The sequence below is a fragment of the Cupressus sempervirens genome, chromosome 7 (assembly GCF_028749045.1).
Source record: "Cupressus sempervirens isolate cs-2001-9-10 chromosome 7, ASM2874904v1, whole genome shotgun sequence".
NCBI lineage: Eukaryota > Viridiplantae > Streptophyta > Pinopsida > Cupressales > Cupressaceae > Cupressus > Cupressus sempervirens.
In genome coordinates this window covers 596253185-596275560 of record NC_143124.1, presented here as the reverse complement: position 1 = coordinate 596275560, position 22376 = coordinate 596253185, and the positions used below count along the sequence as shown (strand labels likewise).

At 34.9% G+C, this 22376-nt stretch overlaps 1 protein-coding gene across 2 annotated transcripts in view; it reads left to right on the top strand.

Annotated features, from left to right (window-relative positions):
• Positions 1–288: 288 nt before the first annotated feature.
• The window catches only part of LOC149548150 (metal transporter Nramp6-like), a 178329-nt gene continuing 156241 nt past the window's right edge, over positions 289–22376 (top strand). For both annotated transcript variants that reach the window (XM_089792176.1, XM_089792177.1), the window contains exon 1: positions 289–455. In XM_089792176.1, coding sequence (XP_089648302.1) covers positions 330–455 — 126 coding nt within the window. In that variant the 5' untranslated portion in view covers positions 289–329. The remainder of the gene's footprint in view (positions 456–22376) is intronic.

The following is a 22376-nucleotide window of genomic DNA, read 5'->3' as shown; positions in this document are numbered from 1 at the left end:
AATTTTCTTTATTTTCCCTATTAATTATATTTAATTTTAAATCAATTAAATAGAATCTAACCTAAATTAATTAAGTTTTTAAGATCTTCTTAACACAATATCTACAATGCTATAAAAAAAAGAAAAGATCCAAATTAATATTTTAGCCAATTTATGTATATTTTCAATTTTCTCGACCTTTTGACTCTCGAACAGAGAGATACTCTTAAACATCTGTGTGACTTGAATGAGCACAGCTGTAAAACCCGAGGGAATGAACACAAAAGCAGATCACACTTGCACAAATTTATGACACAGATAGTTTTCCATGTAAATGCAATAGAAACAGCATGAGGCAAACCGAAGAGGTCCAGCTACAGGAGAAGAACATTAACAATTACACTCGGATATCTTCCAATTACGATGATCTCGATGTTCAGAGGGATCTCAAGATTACTCAAATAACCATTCCCGAGGTTGGTGCTTCTTTAGGATTTTCAATTGCGCAATTCGATTTTCTATTTCCTCCAAAACTATTCAGATTGATTACACAGGGACATTTAGAATCATTGTTTTCATGAAGTCCTGCAAGTATATATATATATATATCAGAAAGGAGGTGGGGATCTTCTCTACCTTCAATCTCACCGAAACAGTGCGGCTTCTGTGACTTGGGCAACCTTAATTCTACTGCACAGTGATTAACCCTGTCGCTGATAAAATATAGTTATCAAGGCACATAAGTTGGAATTTTATAGGGCTTGAAAATTCGGCATGTTATGTCAGTGGAAGAAGAAATAGCGGTTTTCTCTGACAGGGGCATGCTCTATTTTTAAATTTAAACTCATTCGTTTTGTTTCCATTCATCTTCATGCTCGCTCTTGCTATTGAAACTTAGTCCAACCAAGCTAAAATCTTGTACAGGACATATGCAATTTGTCTGAGATTTTGTTGGAGACAAGAACACTAAGAAGAGCATGTAGAGTATATAATAGTATAGGACAATTTCTAACAATGCAGATCTACACAGTACGAATATCTACTGATAAGCAAAGAAATGAACGGGTATCTGGGATTAAATCCCCTTTTCATTGAAAACGTAAGTGTACTTAAAAACACTCGAATTTGAAAACTATATTATTTTATTCTTTTCAATATTACTTGCAGAAAGCTTCAATTACAATGGCATCAATTCAAATTGCAAAACCTCTAGAACAAAAATATTGCACACCCCTTTAAACAACTTTTCCATTATATTGTAAGAAGCTACATCCAATAGGCGTAGACTTAATCGTGACACAACCCATGTCATTTAGCTGGTAGTTAAGATTTTTCTCCAAAACCATTCCACATCAGTGCATCCTCCTGGTGGTGTCCTTACAACAGAGCCGAGCATTTATAGCAAAGGTGTTTGGAACACAACACCTACATTGACAAGGTATGTGGCATGCATCTGTCGCACAGATCTTCAAACGTTCATTGGGTGCAAAATGAAGAGCATCATTATATTTAGCGGTCAGAGAACAATATAATCTAGCATAATCTATAATGCCCAACCATGATGACTCTTGCAGATAAACTATGTAAATGTGATGAAAGAAAATTCACAGTAGTAAACCATTACATTTATGTTGTATGTTAATTGGAATCAGTCTATTTTATAATGGTTCCAGTATAACTAGAATACGTATACACCTGTAAATCGTCTTATTAGAATGTTGTTTTGGTGAGACTTTTGGGTATAATGTCCTCCCAGCAAGATTGGGGTGGGCTGGCTCAAGTGCATGTTGAGAGCTATTTGTGCTTTCGATGCCTTTCCCTTTGGTACCCTCCTTTTGCCTTAAAATTATTGTTAACCTCCTTGGTCTTATCTTGTATTTCTGATCATTAATTACATTTTGTGTCTCTTTTTCATGGTGGATCATATGCATTGATCCAAAACATTGATTCAAAAATTCTCACACAGTTTTAACTAGAAGCATTCTAATTTATTTTCATGGGTTGTGGAATATAATGCTGATTTCTGATCATATTTATGTATTTGTGTTGATTTCTCAGCATTTTGATTTGACAAGACTTGCAGGTATATTAACCTCCCAAATCAACACTGTGGTTGGTCGGCTCAGGTAAATGTTGAGAGGTATTTTGTGCCTTGGATGCCTTTCCTTTTGGCACCCTCCTTTTGCCTTACAATTGTCTTTAACATGCTCATTTGTGCCCATCCTGTCTTTCTGATCATTGATTGGATTTTTCCTCTTTTTGATGATGGATCATAAACATTGATCCGAAGCATTGATTAAAAAACCCTCGCATAGTTTTAAACAGAAGCCCTCTAATTTAACTTCATAGGCTGTGGAAATATAATGCCATTATGTCTGGGTGTAGTCCTTTATCTCCTCCATCTTACCTTCCTATTTTGCCCTTGTTTGCTCAATATATCTAATATATTTCATTGGTTGGGCTGATGATGTTGCTTTTTTCTCCTTTGCCTAGTCAACACTGTTGGAAAAATTATGAGGCCATGAAGCTGGCCATACTGTAAAATCCCCTACTGTTATTTTCAGATTGGGATCCTTATACTAAGCTTTTCAATGATTCAGAATTCAGTCATTTTGACAAACAGTTGATGAGTTGACTAATTCTACCTGCAAGAACATTACAGCAAACAGTTTTCACACATCTTTGATAGTTTTTTTGCAGACTTTATATGTTTCCATAATATTATGTTGAAGATATAGGATGCCAAGAACAGAAATAATGCAACGTCTGCTATATTTTCAGGGAAGGCAATACAAGTAACTTTTCCAGAATTCAAATGAACCTCTTTATAAGTTTCTAGCATCTTTATTTAAAAGAAATTAGAATGATACAAATCATTCTTTAATGTGCCAGCATTCAACTATATCTGAGCAACAGGTAGTACACTTTCCAAAAGTATTTTGAAATAATTGTGCACCTGTACTGCTCTCTATATGGTTTAAATATTTTTCGTGAGTTTTCTGACTGTTGCACTCAAGCTTCTGGCTGTCAATACTTCTGGTTATTTCCAACTCCCAATGTTTGGCTGCTACGGGCTATTTTCTTGCAAATAGAATGACCAACTGCAGCTGTGTGGCTTCTCCTCATGGAACACCTGCTTCTGGAACACTTGTCTTCAGAATGGCTGCATCTTCTTACCAAACCCCCGCGTCTCCAGCAATACCTTCACTGTGGCTTTCAAGTCCAATGAGCCAAATAACAGCAATTTACAACAATAGAGTTGCAGCTTGATGATTCCTGTCTCTCCAACTATCGTGTGTCTATATCAATGTGTCCAGAATATGCATCAGTTAAAAAAGAGTGAACACTGGTCCAAGTTCATATTCAGAATGAGCGACACGCTATCCTCAAGTCATCGTTTTCCAACAATAATATTAACTTTGTCTTTTCTGAAGCAATATTGGAGGTGTAGATTGCTAGAATAAATAATTGGTACGAGCCCCAACAAACAGTAGTGTTGGCCTGTGTGTATCAATGCTAAAAAGGAATGCAAATTGGTGATATCACCTGATTAACTTAATATTTCAATTACTTCTGAATTCTGCTTTAAACACCTTCCTGTCATTTGATCTCCAACATTAGACCGGGTCTTTCCCTGGTGAAATGACCTTTTGGCTCTCAATGCGAAAGAAACTGACATTCATTAAATTCCAACCTGCTTGTATCTTCCCCTTGATGCTTCTTATAAGAAACATTTCAGTTCGTCATTCCCATAAATAACTTCTTCCCAAACTGTAAATTAATATTTAACATTATAATTAATTATTTGATATTAGTTTTGATATATTAATCAATATTAACTAATTATGATTAATTAAATAATATTAGTTTATGAACATTTAACTAATATCAAATAATTAATATCATTTATTCCTTATTTAAATTTAGGGGACATTACACACACTTTAAGGGAGCGAACCAGGAAACTATCAACCATGAGAGAAATGAACAATGAGATCGAAGATATTGCAATGCAATATGGCTACTAGGCTATGTTAGGTACCCATGCACAACTAATCATGCAACTAATCTCTCACTAACAGAGAAAAGGAGAAAATCTCATAGGACAAAACTCCTCTCACAAAAGATATGCAGAAGATGAAGTGATGTATGGATGTCTCACATCAATAGCCCTCAAGAATCACATCCATCACAAGAATCCAATCGATAACCTCCCATACTCCCATAGGAGAGAAACATAGGGGCTATATAGCCCCCCCATACATAATAATCCCCTGCAAGGATAGTAAGTGTTTGAAGACAAAAGTTGATCCAATGCTTACAAGCAACTTGTCTCCTCTTAGAAAGAGACAAAACCATATATAGCTGCAGGTGTGCTTCCCATTCTGGATTTGCAGTGAAAGATGAAAGCATGAAGAGTGAAGATGTCTTTGAAAAATGCTAATGTGTCTTCTTGATGATGAAAGATAATGATGCTTCAATCCATTTAGGTACATTTCCAAACAAACAAGAAAGTGACAAACTGGAACTATGCGGAAACTGATATAGAACAAGCTCCAAAGATGAATATACTGAAATATGTCCTTAACTAAATATGAAAGACAATGATAGCTCCGCTGATCAGGAACGATGAAAGTCTTAATTAGCGACTTCGAAGAAGTGAATGATTGGGAAGGTGGAGCCCCTATCTATGAAGAAGAATCAGAAACCTCTGAAGTAAAGCTGAAGTGTCAAAAGCCTCCAAAGTATCACAAGCATATGATATATTTTCTGAAGAATGGAGAGACGCAATAGGGTCATCTGGGAAGGGTTGAGCATAAATATCTCCGTATAACTCCAAAAGTGAGCTCAAAGAGCATGAGTACACTCAAGATCAACAATAGACTCCAAGATCTCATCATCTACATTATCAAAAATAACTCCAAGACTAGATCCCTATGGCATTTCCTATCATTTTTTTGACAAAGTATGACTGCAAGAGAATAATGAATATTCAAATCTGGCAATAAGGGAAGCCCACGAAGATTGTTAATAATGCAATCTCTCCACTGCCTATATTTCCCCCTCTTCAATATGATCAAATAATGAAGTGTAGAAACCATTGTAGATTAATAGAATTATTCAAAAAATGCAGTGATAGAACCAAAACCTTCAAATATGATAAGCAAAATAGGCAACCTGATCAGATGAGAATCTCTGGTAAGTGAGGTGTGCAAAAGTGATTGATAATGATTGACTGACATTGGAAGTCGCTCGTATTGATGATGATCACTAACAAGTACAAGCACTCCTGCAAGTAATCTAATAAGAAAATATCTCTGTCCAATCAAATTGGTTGCAGTCAAAAGGAAACAATAGTGTCACAGCCAGCATCAATATGTTGTAGATTGATTGCTGGTGGATTAGAAGTAGAAGATATACTGTCGTTCCCAAACATTGTTAATAGAAAAATGCATTGAACCAATGCGAACTGGCTGGTGAAGTAACTTAATGTACACTTCCAGTAACATTGTCATAGTTGAAAGTGAAGTTGGAAGCCAATGATAATGCTTGATTAAGCCAAAACCCAAATTGATTGATACCAGATTAAAATATATTGCCTTCTTAGGGCACCTGCCAATGACATCAAGCAACTGCATAGCTCAAGAAAGATGGGCTAGCCTTGATTAAATCTGTGTGCCAAGCAATGATCAATCATTGAATGGTAGTAATTGTATTAATATTTGTCAGACCACCTTCTGCTCGTTATATATTGATGCCACCTCAACAGTGTGATTGGATGATGCTGTATTTTAAATTTTTGTTTCTCCTTATTGATATTGCTCCTGATGATAATGTAATACTTATTAAATATTTTCATTTTTGTTCATTAGTTTCATTTGCTTAATGTTAATATTGGTTAGTCCAATATCTAGGTAAATAGATCAGATCTAGATTTACACTACTAGATTTATTTAACGAAATAAAACAGCAGAAAATTAAGAAAGGAAAACACAATCATGCACAGTTCATATACTCTTCAATTAGTTCATCATTCAAAACAACTTCAGAACTTACAAGAGCTCCTAGTACATGGGAAAATGACTCTGAAACAAGTTACAAACAAAACAGAAAACCTGAGATATACTTGGTATTACTACCCTCTCCTTTTCTGTTGACTGCTGTAAACTTTCTCCTCTGTGCCTTGCTGAAAATCAGAAATTTCTTCTCTCTCTCTCTCTCTGTCCTTCTTGAGAAAGATAATTGACCTCTCAATGTCCTTGAGAAAAAGTAAAATTGAATTCTACTCTAACCCTTAGCTTCCTTTTATAACAGCAGTTGGGTAAAGTAGAGTCCTACTTGAACTCTACTTCCTTAAAGTAGAGTCCTACTTGAAGTCTACTTCCATAAAGTAGAGTCGTACTTGAACTCTACTTCTTAGGTGACTAATTAGTTAGGTGGATAGACTTCTACTTGAACTCTACTTTCTTAAAGTAGAGTCCTACTTGACTCTACTTCCTCCAAGTAGAGTCGTACTTGAACTCTACTTCCTCCAAGTAGAGTCCAGATTGAACTCTACTTCTAACTTATCTTTTTGAGTTAGAATTATCAACACTTACTTTTAGTGAGGAAGGTATTAACCACCAATTGAAGCTCATCTCGAAAGAAAACAAACTTCTCTTTTACCAAGGGTTTGGTGAGTATGTTTGCAACTTTTTCACTTGTTGAAATATACTATAACTTAATTGTTCCCTTCCAGTCCCTGTCTCTGATGAAATGATATCCCATATCAATCTGTTTTGACCTATCATGAAACACTGAATTCTTTGAGAGTTTTATGCAACTCCGATTTTCACAATTTATCATAGTAGGCTCCAACTCCTGGTCAAATAAACTTGTAAGCAGCTTGCAAAGTCAAATTGCTTCACAACTTGCCAAATGGGTTGCTATGTACTTAGCTTCAGCTGAACCAAGTGCTATTGAGGTCTGCTTCCTGCTGAACTAGGAAATTGTGGCTGACCCTGTTGGTTCCCAAATCAACTGCTTGGAAAGTTATAAGATTATGCCTAATTCTATGTTCAAATTCTCCACTTGACCTGGCCCACCAACAAGAGTAACTAACTTGTAGTTGACTTCCTTTGCACTTATGGCTCTACCAAATCAAGGTGGGTGTACCTGACATTTTGATATTTCCTCTCTCCTTTTGATTGACAATATAGTGGTAGATTTATTGTATATTATTTCTTACTTGACCAATTCAATCAGCATATGAATTGAAGTTAGTCTTAAGCCCCTTTCAATTTTACTCTTAGTTATTTGCACTTCCTGGTCTACAATTAACTTTGGATTTGATATCTTTCACAAAGATCTGACTTAATTTTGAATGTTTTTATATATAATAGATTAGTGCCTTCTCCTCGCTTGGGCAATAGAGTCGTCCACTTCCAAATCCCATGTATAACTCTGAAGGACAATTTTTAAGTCCACCCCTTTAATGGACTTGTCAACTACCCAATCTTTGATGCTATGAAATTGTATAATAATCCTCACAGCTAGTCTAATTGAATTTAACTCTTACTGCAAAAGACCAATTAGACAAGACACAATAGGCTAAACGAATCTCATATGTATGTTGATGTTCAAACTGTTTAACATCACACAATTCATTCACATAGTGGCTTGGAGTAGCAATTATTAACTTTAAGATAATTACAGTAGAGAACTGATCTGAAAATGAAAATGCTCCACAAAACAAATGAGAAGAAGAAATCTGAAAATTTTATTGAATCATATTTTATTTACAATCTGCAAATCAATATGTCTTTTATTTTTTGTTCTCAAATCTGAATTCTTGCTCTCTTTACATTTTACATTATGTATATATATGTAGTTGAGTGGCTTTTGCACCTCTTCCGGGTGAAAAGACACCACCGTATTACAAACCTTTTGGAAGTACTTAAACAACTAATTAAAAATAACTACCTAACTTTCGGATCTGGGTCTGGTCGAAAAACCAAAACACCTCGTGGAAAGCTAAGATTTGGACTAGAGCTAGGAATTGTGATTTCCCAAATTGAGCCGTTTTTAGACTTTTAAATCTCAATCATCTTCAGCCTCTGTCAGCATCATCTTTGCAGCAGGTCACAATTCCGACATTTCTGAAGGCTTCGATTAATTAGTTCTGTTTATTCTTGTCACTAAGCTTCCTTCCTTTGATCTTCCTACTCATCATATGCTTCCATCGTCCTTGATCCCCTTCTCATTGAATTACCTCATTCTCGCTGTTTCGCAAACACCTCATGTATCATGTTTAAAATGAAAAAAATTGTCTTTTTAGAACCTCTTTTTAGCACAACATCATTTTGCCAAATTGCATTAGCATAAGTCATCCTGCTAGCTTCATCAGTCATTGGGATATCCATCTTCATAGCCCACCGATCACTTACCCTACTCCAATGTGATTGTATTATCAACATGCACAATCCCGAAGCCTTCATCGGGTATCGGAGTATCTTAAATTCTTTTTGTCCGCTACCATCTATTACCCTGATATTATCATCGTTATGTAACAACCTGATCTTTCTATCGGGCATTGGGGAAACTGAAATCATTCTTGACCAATTGTCATTGTTACTCTGATGCTTTTCATTGCGCAAGGTTTTAGCGATGCTCACATCAGGAATCGACATAACATGTTAGCCAACTCCCCTGTGCTACACATTATATTGATGAATTCCTATTGGCAACATGTACACCGATAACTTCATTGGGCATTGGGAAAATACAGAGCTACTCATATTGAACATCATTCTTACATCGATAACCTTTTCGGTAGGACTTTTTTCGATGCACCTTCTTATCATTGGTCACTCTTTTCATCAGGCAATGTTTCCCCGATAATGTTGATCTATTCGATATGGTGCATATGTAACCATTTCCTTCATCCTAATCCTGAAAGTATGGAGAAATTTGCTTCATGGTGATGGGTTGGGACTTATGAATTTGCAAAAATTTAGGGTTCCATCAGTGGCTCTTTTTGGGGACATATGCTCCCTGTGAGCATGGCAAGATCTCAATTATCTTTGGAGAAGCAGACCCAGTGTCGAGAAATTATTGTATGCTTTAGTACCTCACAACCTTATTTGGTTGTTATCACCCTGAAGACTCACATTTAACTTTGTAAAAAATTAGATTTTCATTATTTTGCAATAGTCTCAATTTGTAAATGGTACTAAGATATGTTTGGTAAAGAATGTTGATATTTCCCTTAAGCGATTATGCCCACTATTATTGAATATCTCAAAATCATATCCAAAAATACCTATGCCTCTATCATGACCATCAATGACTTTATCCTGCATCTATAAATTGTGTTCCCCATTGTATAAATACACATTAGTATTTTCTTCAAGATTGTCAATAAAAAGCTCATCTAGATTCTATAGTGCATCTCCAAACTCATCTTCACTTATATTTCCCTGACCGGTAGTGTTGCTGCACTCTGATAACTCTGCATGTTTGTTATTATACTCGTGACATGCTTCTTGTTTGTTAGTTAGAAAACACACTTCTCCATTGGCGTCATCATTTCTTTTATCATGATTATAACTTAAAGAAAATTTTGATGCATTATTAGTCATATCTAAACAATCATCTATTTCTATTTCTTGTGAATTTTGATCATAAGACATGTTCTCCAATACCTTATCCAAATTCCTATTTCTAAATATAATTCCTCCCTAGGATGCATGCTTATTTCCTTTGGTTCTTGTTCATCACAATGCTTTGGTTCACAATCAAAATTTGAATCTATGTCCATGTCCTCATCATATGATACATACTGTGCAGTATCATCGTTCTCCATATGAGCAAGAAAATAATAGTCACTGTTCGGTGGATATTTTGCAATTGACAATTTTGAGTAAAATTCAGTCACAAAATAGAATGACTAGCCAGAGCATGTGAGACAAAGTCTCTCTTACCTTAAAGGGAAGGCTCCTCCTTCTCACCATTTCTTGGATCAACTCAAGGTAAACAAGAAATTGAGAGATTTTAAAAGATTATTACCAATATTCTTTCCTCTTAGCTTTCAGGAAAAAATCCACTTACTCATGGAGTGAGTAATGGGCAAGATGAAACTTTGAACTACACTTCTATCTAGAGTTGTAAACGTGATACCGATAAACTAACACTAATTCAAAGACTAGTTGAAAGCGTACCAGTTTGTCTCTAAGTCTGGTTTTAATCTACGCTATAAGAATAACCTTTACTATTGGGGCACAAAGACTTCCAGAAGTAAAGGATTCTAACTATTTTGTGAATCAAGAAAGAGATATAAGCTATAGTCGAAGCTTTTAGTCTATGTATCTCTACAACCACTCTCAGTCAAAGCTTCAGCTTCGATTGCTTCCTAATTTTTTTATACTCAATTATGAAGAATGCAAAAAACACATGAATCAAAGATAAAAAATGCAAATCACAATCAAAGCCTCTAACTTGCACAAGTAACAATTGCACTCAATCAAAGTTCAGTTTCAATTGATTCTTTGTATTCACTTTTTTTTAAAAATGATGCTACACAATCAAAGTTATGCTTGCACAATTTCTCTAGAGCTCTCTTGCATACAAAATAAAAGATCATTTTACAACGAGAGACCACTCCTTTATATAGGCAAAGGAGTTGAGAAGGAGGAAAAAGTGGGAGCAACTCAATCAACTTTGACCCGGTTTAACTAACAAGAGAAATTATTGGATTACATGTCACTACACATGCAAATCGTATTAATGTAATTACTCAATTTCATGCAATACATCCTCTTCAGTCTTCAAACATGAAAACAAAATAACAATCTTAAAGATTGTTCTTTAGTGCCTTGAATTTGATGATGACATCACGGTCTGTAGGAAGATCCAAAATCTCCATTGTATTTGAAATGACTTCTATCCTCATTGCATTGGCATATGCTGATTTCACAATCTTGGAATTTGCCGATAGAGAATCCTAGAAGTGCTTCGCTAAGGATTTGTACAAAGCAAACTTGTTCATTGTATGGGAACCAAAATCTTCAGAATCTAAATCAGCATTGACCCTGATTGTATATTCCAAAGTCATTCCTTCAATTGCAATCAAGTTACCTTGTTCATCAAGAATTTGACATCCCATTTGTTCCAAGTCGCTCATGATTCCAGTTTCTATTGCCTGACAATCTTATAAGGTTGCCTGCAAATTTGTTTCAAGCTTCTTAGTGTATCTTCTTTATAACCCATGAGTTTGTGGCATCTATAAAACATTTCACAAGATGGAACAGCGCCACATGTGACCATGGCGTCTAGATTAAATTTGGCAATCTCATCCTAGTCATTCATAATTTCTTTCAAAGTGTTAGATTCCTGAGTCAAAGATGTAGTGAAATCATGTACCATTACTTCCACACTTTTGATATGTCCAAGGACTTTGGTCGTATTTGCAATGGCCTGCATTCCTTTAGAAACAACTTCTCCCATCCAAGACTTTGCAGCTTCTACTATCCTTTTTTTTTTAGATGTTTGGGATGCAACAACTGCATGTTGTGAGGATTGCTGTCAAATGACCTCATTTAAACGAGCAACCTCCTATTTGAGCTGATTTTTCTTCTCTCATAATTCATGATTGCTCTTTGACACATTGGCAAGTGCATCTTGTAAACAACCCAATCGTGACTGCTTTCCAATTTTCACTTTGGTGAACTTTAATCAGAACGACTAAGTTCTTCAATTGGCTTGTCCACCAATTGCTCAACAACTTCTACAACCTTAGTCTTTTCAGAATCAACTATGATCCTAGAAACAATCTCATGTTTTAAAGATTTATACTTAGTTTTCTTAATAGGAAGGTCATTTGGGGGTATTACAACCTTTCTTCTCTTCATCGTATCTTACTCAACCATGTAGGCAAATTGAAATTTTCATCTATAGAAACAGGTACAGTGGAGACCATAGGCATTGATCGTGATTGTATCTTTGTTGTGACTAAGCATGACTCAATTTGTACAATTGAAATCATGGGTGCATGATAGGAAGATTCTGTCATGAACAACTCAAAACCAGTCAGGGATGTATCAAGCTGAGAAACTTGGCCTTCTGTGAGGGTTGGAAAATCCACGAACACATTCCCTAAGTGTTCACATTGTTCAGGTGTTAAAATGGGAGGAGTTGCTGAAGATATAGAAAGTGCCAATGTATTTACTTCTGAAATTGGGATAGAAGGTGTGAAGGGAGTGGAGAATGCATCTACATCATCATCTATTGCACTCAAAAAAGGTGCTTCTTGCATAGATGGTCCCTGAGTTTATGTAGTTCGTGGAGGAGATATGATCACAACTTCTCCTTCTTCCTCCTCGTCTTCTTTATTGAGTCCATCTGATTCTCCTTCTGACTCTTGAGCTTGTTCAGGTGCTTGAGATAATTTAAATCCCTTTCCACCTTTTAATTTGAATTTGAGAGATTTCTTTCTATCAGAGGAAGATGTGTAAGGAAACTTGCAACCAAACAATATAACCGATTCCACGTAACCCATAATAGATATGAAATAAATATGTAATTAAAATCCACATGTAAGAGAATAGACAACATATGCACAAAAATGTGACACAAGATATACCTTGGGAAACCCTCATTGAGGGAAAAAATCTAGGCTCCAAAAGCATCCATCACCATGTATTATTCAGCAAAATCACCATTGCAATACAACCATGGAAGCCTTCAAAGCCATAGCCACAACCAAGCAATCCATGTGAACGAACCTGAATCCACACATCCTATGCCATGCTTCCAACCTTCACAAATGCTCCCTTGGCTAACCTGTCAAGCCTTGTCTTGCTCAAGTCTTGCCTTTTTCTCTTTTGTCTTGTTTCTACAACTACTCTTGTGGCTGCTTATATAGTAGCAAATCCCACAAAACCACCGAGTGGTATTACATAAACCATGTGCTACCTAACCCATTAACCCTACATTTAATATTGAACATTTAATTCTTTTCCCCAATATTAAATAATTACATCGAATATTAACACAATATTACAATACAACTCATCAAGTGTATCCCATAGGAATCTTTACATGTTGCACGTCCATCAAGGTGCAATATTCCATACCAAAATAAAATAATATAATATAACAATATTATGCAATGTGTGCAACACCCATTATCTCAACAAGGTGTCAAGTACAGTAAAAGCCGAGCAATAGAACAAAGAACAGTTATGACTGAGTGTCAGAGATAGTTAAAACTGGATCTGTGAATGGTTTTAGGCCATCTTGAAAAATTGCTTCTCTTGGAATCCAACCAATATAAATTAACATATTTCTGATAATTTCCCTTGTTTTCATTCCATATTTTCCAAGATGCTTTCTTTGTCAAATCCAAACATTCTGTACTCTGTAGTACTTTGAAAATTTGTTCAATAACCTCAAGATCAAGGCTAATAATGAAATTACCATCTGCATCCTTGATCATTTTAGACTTTGAACTAAAATGCTTTGCACATCCTAGAACAAATTCCGGTTCTAGGGCAGCCATAGGGAATGTAGACACCAAATGAATATTACTCCTTTTGTTGCGTTTCATCTCATGATTAGCAGGGGCTTCTATCCTTCACAAGAAATCTATTATATCTACATGCTCGATCTTTGTATTTGACACACTATCAAGAATAGATGTGACCTAAGATGGAGTTGTAGGAGCCAACTTTTTATCAAATTGATATTTCATTTTTCTTTCTGATTATGAATGAGGGCGTTTCTTGTGCTTGTGCTGCAACATGAAAATTCCACAATGTGAACACATCATCAGAGGATATTGTTACCATAAAAACGTTGATTCTTGATTAGCAACAAAGGTTTGAAGGATGGATTAGACACTTCAAAGATCTAATATAATGATCTTGAAAGGAGATAACATGCATATGTAAAGGCTGAAATATGACTTGAGAAGATTGAAACATGAAGTAGAAGTGAGCTTTTATGAATATGCTTTAAGGCAAGTGAAAATTTTTGATCTTTAAAGAACGAATTTTAGTCAAAAACGGGTTCTCAAGATGTCATTGCATGAAAAGTGAGTTACATGTATATGTGACATGCGATTGGGAACGAAGGATGAGATCGCGTGTAAATACGGATGGAGGGTGAGATTACATGTAATTGCATGTATAGAATGAGATGCAATGTGTCATGACATGAAAAGTGGAATTATATGTAATTGCTCTTGAAGTGTAATTGCATATGAAAGGAATGGATGCAATGTGCCTTGCGATGTAATGGCGAATATGGAATGAAATGATGCACTTGCACACGATGATGGAAAGTGGAGTGAAGTGAAACGTGCTCAAGTTCTTGGGAAAGAACTTGCAATTTCTTCCAAATGAAGAATAACAAGAAAGCAAGCAAACAAACAATGAAAACAAGCACAAAAGAAACACATACCTTTGGTATTAGACTCAAACATGTCAACAAGCAAGTTACTTCATAATGCAAATTCGAATTTGGAATTCGGGAAAACCCCAAAAGTATGAAAATGAGACTTTTCATCATTTTTAAAGAGAAAATGCGCTTTTCATGGCATCTATATCAACAAGTGTGCAACATCAAGCTAAAACATGCATCAAAACAACAAGATAAGCATGAATTAATTAGCAAAATGGAAAATGTCCGCTTACTTGAAGATTAAGAGCCAAGCATGAAGGAGAAAGAAATTCCAACTTTGAAGAATTCTCAAAAAAACTTTGACCTCTTCAATCTTGCAATGATGAACTCAAAATGAGCATTCAATGAGACATTTTTTGGATAGGAATGCCAAAAATGTGCCCGACAATCCCTCAAAAAACCAACATTTTTTTACAAATGCAAGTTCTTGGTACGTTTTTTTAATCAAAAACGTGTTTCAAATCTGCCCCAAAATAAATCGTTTTTTCAAGTGGATGGCAAAAATGTGATTCCAATAACAATGATATGGATCAAAAAAACCCCAAATCAATTCCTCCATGAGCCAAAAAGGACATTGAAGGCTTCAAAATCAAGCATAGGCTCAACAAACAAAAAAGTTTAAAATACTTGACGAAAACATTCAGTAAAAGGATTCATTATATCAATTGAAATTGATTGGTTGATCAATACTAACCAATTAAGTAATGAACTAAACTCAGAGAAATGCAAAACTAAGTTGAAAAGTTTCGTACTGTTACCTACATTTTGTGGTGACAAAATGCAGGACAACAGTCATTATCATCATTTTTATCGACATGTTCAAGTCTCATAGCATGTGTTATGTGTCTTTACTTGAACTCCATACAATTTGTCATTTTAGGCTGACTTAACATTCTGGTTATTTGCAAACTCATTTTCTTCCATACATAGTGGATTAGAGAACTTATAATAAGTATCTTCCAATATTCCTTGACAAAGCATTATTTGATCTCCCTTGATTTCCTCATTGTATGGTGAGTTTGAGTAGTTCAAACTAGTTTCAACTACATATCTATTTTCCTTTTTCTTTTCACAATGTACATCTTCATTAATCTCTAATAGAACATCACCATTCATCTGTACTATGTTACCATTTTCTTGATAAGAAACCTTGGGCTTGATCTGATTTATACTTTTAACCATATTGTGATTATATACAATAAACTCTTGTTTTGAGGAACTATATATAGGCTTATGTATATTTGATTGCGGATCATGTGTATTGCAAGAGCAATGACTATGACAATCATCTTCATATGTGGAAGGAAGACAAAAAAACCTTACCCTCTTCACTATCTCCATCAACATAACTATTGACATATCCTCAGTTCTCATAATAATGCGCTACAAATGAAGCCCCTTTATAACTAATTTTACAACCTTCATTCAAGTTACTCATGTCTCTGTCTTTTAAATCATATGGCTTCCCATACGCTTAGATTTGAGGTTCATAAGATCCATCTTCTTATGATAAATTACTTCCTAAGTTAAATCCAGGCACATACCTTCCACTAGAAAATGATTTGTTAGGTGGTGTAGAAAATTGGGAATCACTTGAGATGTTATTTACTTCCCTATTGTATTGCTTATTTTCATGAATGGCTTCTTTCTTTGGGAGTCTTGACCACATATAAAATTTCTACATGTTCTCAATATCTATAGCAATTATGAATGCCTCATGCAAACTGCTTGGTTGTTACCTCCTTAATTTGTAACTCATGTTTTCATCAAAGGCACCCAAGTAAAATAATAATGGAAATGTATGATTACGCTTCATGTGCTCTGGAATTTGTTGAATTATTTTGAAAATCTAAAATTAAATGCTGGCATCAATTCACCATCCTTAATGCAAACATCGGTGAATTCTTTGACTAAAATTGTTTCATTGACTCTTTCACCGAATTGAAAAATGAAAGTTGTTTTGAGTTCCTCCCATGGAAAAATGGAGTATGGTAGTAAATATGAGAACCGCTCTCTTGCCTCATCCTTTAAGGATTATACAAAGAGATTCATGATAATGTCTTCATGATCAACTTCATAGTCTTCTACTAGATATTCTAACTTTTTTCTGCTGATTCATCCTTTGCACCATGGAATGTTGGTAACTCATTTCTGACATCAGATGGGATAGCATTTGGATGACCAATGATGCCACAAAAATCTAATGCCTTGTATCTATCAATACTGAAATTTCTCCTATTATGCAACTTAGATTGATCACACAACATAGTCTCTTTCTTACATGAATGTTTATGTGAACACTATTTATACTTTCAGAATTTGCAGCTATAAACAAATTTTAATTTTGTAGAGTCACCACCTCTTGATGAGGAAAAATTTATTTGGTTCTCCAGGTTCTTCACTCCAGCAAAGTCACCTTAAAAAGTAGGTGCACAATTCCTGACTCTTCCCAATGGTGATCTTCAATGTTCTCCCCAGTAGGATCACCAATTTGTTGGTTCCCAAATCAACTGCTTGCAAAGTTTTAATATTGTACCTGATTCTATATTCAAACTCTCCACTTGACCTGGCCAACGAACATGAGTAACTAACTCGTAGTTGACTTCCTCTGCACTTCTGGCTCTACCAAACCAAGATGGGTGTACCTGATATTTTGATGTTTCCTCGCTTCTTTTGATTGAAAATATGGTGGTAGACTTATTGTGTTTTATTTCTTACTTGACCAATTCAATTTGACATATGAATTGAAGTTAGTCTTAAGCCCCTTTCAATTTTACTCTTAGTTATTTGCATTTCGTGGTCTACAATTAACTTTTGATTTGATATCTTCCTACTAAAATTTGTTTTAATTTTGAATATTTTATATATAGTAGATCAGTGCCTTCTCCTTGCTTGGGCAATAGAGTCGTCCACTTCCAAACCCCATGTATAAATCTGAAGGACAGTTTATAAGTCTATCCCTTGAATGAACCTGTCAACTACCCAGCCTCTTGATGGAGCCCCAATTTAGAAGACTAGGGCCTCCACTTGAATACCATTCTATCACCTATCTCTACTATGATAATGTTAGAAAAACATATATCATGGCTGGATGAATATTACTATCACCAGATTTTGCTGATTCATCCCACTTCAAAAGCCTATTTTTTCACCAATATTTTGCTAATATACATGGTTGGATGTCATTAATCCTCCATACAGTCTTAGAACTTCCACTTGGCAATAAGAAAGAGTGATGGCAACAATGTAGATGAGGCTCAAAAGGAGGCAAATAGTTAGATACATCAGTAATGAATCTTGTTGGGGTTTACATTAGACAGCAGCAACATGTGTGACAGTTGGTAACGTTTAAGTCTGGGCTTGCAGCGATAATACAAATATCACACATACATACACCAGCTTTCTTGAGACGTGATAGGTATTAAATAAGCTAGACAGAATATGCACTTTGCAGTGATAAATGGCAGAGTATATATCTGGCATAGATTCATTCATTAAGTTGTTCACCTGGGTTTAGTCATCATGGGTTGAGTTTTTAAGAAAGCATCAATGATAACAATGATTCAGCTCAGCTGTATGAGCCCAAGTAAATTGGATGAGATTCAGAGGAGAACAATAGAAGAATGCCACTCAAACACATTAAGGCAGCTGTTGTGTGCGCAAGAAAAGTTATTGTTTATAGACCCAAATAGCAAAACGATCAGCAAACATTTTCTGGAAAGTACAGTCTGCATCCACCTCTACACTATTGAACATCATTGCTTCTGACTCCTAATCAACAACTTCAGGCCAATCATATTGTTTTTACATTACAGTGAGCTTCCTTGATATCACTATCTGCAATCAGCAGGCATCAAAGGATCATCTTCCCATGTACAGTCAATTATGGAATCATATAACAGTTCCTTAGGAAGTTATTAAACCTTGATTGATGAGAAAAATGTTTGGGGACATGACTAAATATATGAATGATGAGAATAGAAGGATATGCAACGTTGGCTTGACAAGTATAAGTGACAGCAATTAAGAATTTTCTTGTTTGGCATCGATGGTGTTTACTTGATAGATACTGAAGAGAATTTTTTTTTTATTATCTGCTGAAGGTGGCATGAGGGGCACCAAATGTCAATCCATGACAAACACACAGAGGCAATATAATACGTATGTCACTTCTGAATGTGCGAGAATCATCAGGCACAAAATTAGTAAAAGAGAGCTGCCCCTAAGATGTCATTGAAAGTGAAAGTAAATTTTTGAATAACAGGCCTGTTGAATCTGTGAAATCCTGGTGAAGCACAAAGTGAGGCGAGTCAAATCTGAAGACGGCACATCAAAATCAACCATATGTGATTACAAGCATAGAGTCTACGTAAGAAATCCAACTAATATCAAGTATGCAGCGAATGCCTGAAATGAAAAACAACTATGGCTGGTGCCATTCATGGAACTATTCAGCGCAAGAAGTATAAATTGAGGATGGAGCATTATTCATCTCTAATTTTAATTAGGGATGCCATAAAATACCGAACCACATAATATAGCAAATGATTTATTTAAAATGTGATTTGTTTCGTTTGTATGAGATGTGGCTTTTTGAAAATTCGCATCCATTCTTAGATGGAATATATATATATATATATATATATATATATATATATATATATAGGGTATTTTATAGATAGAAATAATAACAAGACATATTCGGAGGAGAGATACAAATTGAAAAAAGATGTATTCAGGCCTTGTAAGGAGGATTGTAGATTATAAAACATGACTTGTACATAAAATAATGTCATATTTTAATGATAAATGAAAGATCCTTTGTTCGTGTTTGCTAAAAGGCAAAGAGTTTCAAATTGTGATTAAGGTTTGTCCTTTATGATCAATAAAACAATTATTGAATTATTCCAAATAAGGCTCATGTATTATATTTTGTCGCTATTCTTTGTTCAACAAACAGGAATAGTGTGAAATATACATGTGTTTCCTCATCTCTGGCCAATCAGGATTCCCATGTAAGAAATTTAAATTCCTTTTGGATTAACATCAAATTGCATATAAAGATTTGTCTTTTGCAGAGCACATGAGTAATTGATGATATTTTGATGAATATTGTCTCATAAGGTTCTACATAATAATCTTCATTGTAGTTGACTCTAATGCCCGAATAAGAAAAGACACTAGTCTTTTGAATCATTGAAATATAACCGTTGGATTTATAGTTGAAGTCAGTAATCTTTGCATTTCCTTATTGCAAAGAGTTTATCCAAAATCTTCTACAAACATTCAATTATTTTAAGCATTCATATAAACTTATTTGATTGAGTTTGTGGATTTTACCAATCTAAGAACCCACCAAGTCTAAACTCGCTATAAAAAAACTTTGAACTAGGTGATCAGTTTGAAGTGAAGGTCTACCCACCTAGGTGAAGCGAAGCTTGAAGTGTAGGGAAATTTGGATTATTCCCGTTTGTTGGCCAGAACTGATTGAGTGATCCTATTGGAGAATTGACAAAGCCCTTGGATTTCCAATCTGCGGTTTTGGGAACCAACACCTCTAATGCTATGAAATTGTATAATAATCCTCACAACTTGTCTAATTGAATTTAACTCTCACTGCGAAAGACCAATTAGACAAGACACATTAGACCAAACAAATCTCAGATGTATCTTGATGTTCAAACTATTTAGCATCACACAATTCATTCACATAGTGACTTAGAGTAGCAATTGTGAACTTCAAGATAATTACAATAGAGAACTGATCAGAACAGGAAAATACTCCACAAAACAATTGAGAAGAAGAAATCTCAAAATTTTATTGAATCATATTTTGTTTACAATCTGCAAATCAGTACTTATTTTATTTTTTGTTCTCAAATCTGAATTCTTGCTCTTTTTACATTTTACATTAGGTATCTATATGCGGTTGAGTGGCTTTCACACTTCTTTAGGGTGAAAAGACACCACCTTATTACAAACCTTTTGGATAAACCTAAAACAACTCATTAAAAATAGCAACCTAATTTTCGGATTTGGGTCTAGTCAAAAAACCAAAATACCTTGTGGAATGCTAAGATTTGGACTAGAGGTAGGAAATTTGATTTACCGAATTGAATCATTTTTAGATTTTTAAATCTCAATCATCTTTAGCCTCTGTCACCGTCATCTTTGTATCAGGTCAAAATTCCAGCATTTCTGAAGGCTTCAATTAATTACTTTTGTTTATTCTTGTCACAAAGCTTCCTTCCTTTGATCTTGTTACTCAACATAATCCCCCAAAGTAATTGCATGGGAAGGGGAAGAGATCCCTTTAGGAGCAATATTCCCCAAAAGGAATTATCATAAGTCTTTTAAACTAAGTTGCCGGTTCAGGTTCGGTTTGAAGTTAGAAGTTCGAGAACCGGTTCACAAGTTTGACAAAATTTTGGAAAGGGGTTTGAGTTCGTTAGTACAAAAACATGTAAAAATTATAAATAAATAAATAAATAAATAAATAAATAAATAAATAAATATATATTTATATTTATATATATTTATGAAGCATGAGTTAAAATTAGAATGTTATCCTTGTTCCATAAGCAATTATAAAAATCAAATCTACACTTGCTGTATTACATATAATATTGAAGTAAGCTATGTACTATGAAGTATAAAATAGATATCAAAATGTAAAGAAACCTAAGGGTGTTAAGCAATAACTGAGAGTCTTGATATACAAACTTCATAAGTAAACCTTCATCACAATAATAATAGAATCTCATAAAAATGATTTAAAATATCTATTAGTATATATTCTGTGCACAGTTTAGAATAGGGTGAAACTTGAGAAAATCTGTTTAAATCATCTAGGTTCTAAAAGCCATTTAATATCGCTGTTTGATTGGATTTTGGGCAAGTTATCTTACCTTTAATTATGTAATATACCTTCCAATTCAAACTGACCTTATTGGCCAAGGACTTGATATAGTTTATAAAGGTAGAGCTTTCAATTTCTTGATGGATTCATTACATAATTCCATAAGGCCCATGCAACATATCTCTTGAACTACTCAACAATTGTGCTTGCAAAAAGAAGAAGCCATGTGTCACACGGGAATGCAAGCTTATATTTTGTGGGTTGACTTTGCTTATATGTCAGTTGCGGTTCTGTTTATAACTAGAAGAGATCGCAAATTCAGAGGACAAGATCAGTTTTTGGGAATGCTATAGAATGAAACTTCAAACCTTGGGGTGTCATTGGATATGGATTACCATCAAATGTGTTTATAATGCGGTATTTAATATTGAAAAAATGATAAACAGTTCATTATGACTCAGAAGCTTAGCCGTAGGTTCGAACTGGGTTCAAAAATTTCAAGGTGGTTCACCCGGGTTCAAACCAGATCGAACCAGGAGTGCAAAAATTGCACCTTGGTCGAACCAAGTTCGAACTAGACCCGAACTTCGAACCGGTTTGAACTTTCCTGGGTCCGAAGGCAGGGGGGGGAGGTACTTGTGCAACTTAGCTTTTAAACTATAGCATGAGATTTCAAGGGACCAACATCTTGGGGACGAGAGACATTAAAGTTTGCAGCACAAGAGGTTTCCAAAACTTTTTCAGCCTAGGACAAGAACTAGTTCTCATATTTTCATTAAGTAGGTCATTTATTTGTTCCTTAGACATTATATCAAGAGTGGATAGTCCTTGACAAGTAGATCGAGGATCTAAATGGTTAATATTTGAAGAGGGTTTCTTCCACTTCAGTAGCAAAGGAATTCCATTAATAGCTTTCATATTAGAGGAATTAATTAAGACACAATTCTTAACCAATAAAAAGCCATTTACAAATTTAGAACAAGAGAGCAGAAAATTCCCAAACAATTTACCCAGATTTTCCAATACTTGGGGTATCTCCTAAGGGATGTTTGGAAGATCAAACGAGACTGCGACCTCCTTCATGAGATCCATATGAGGG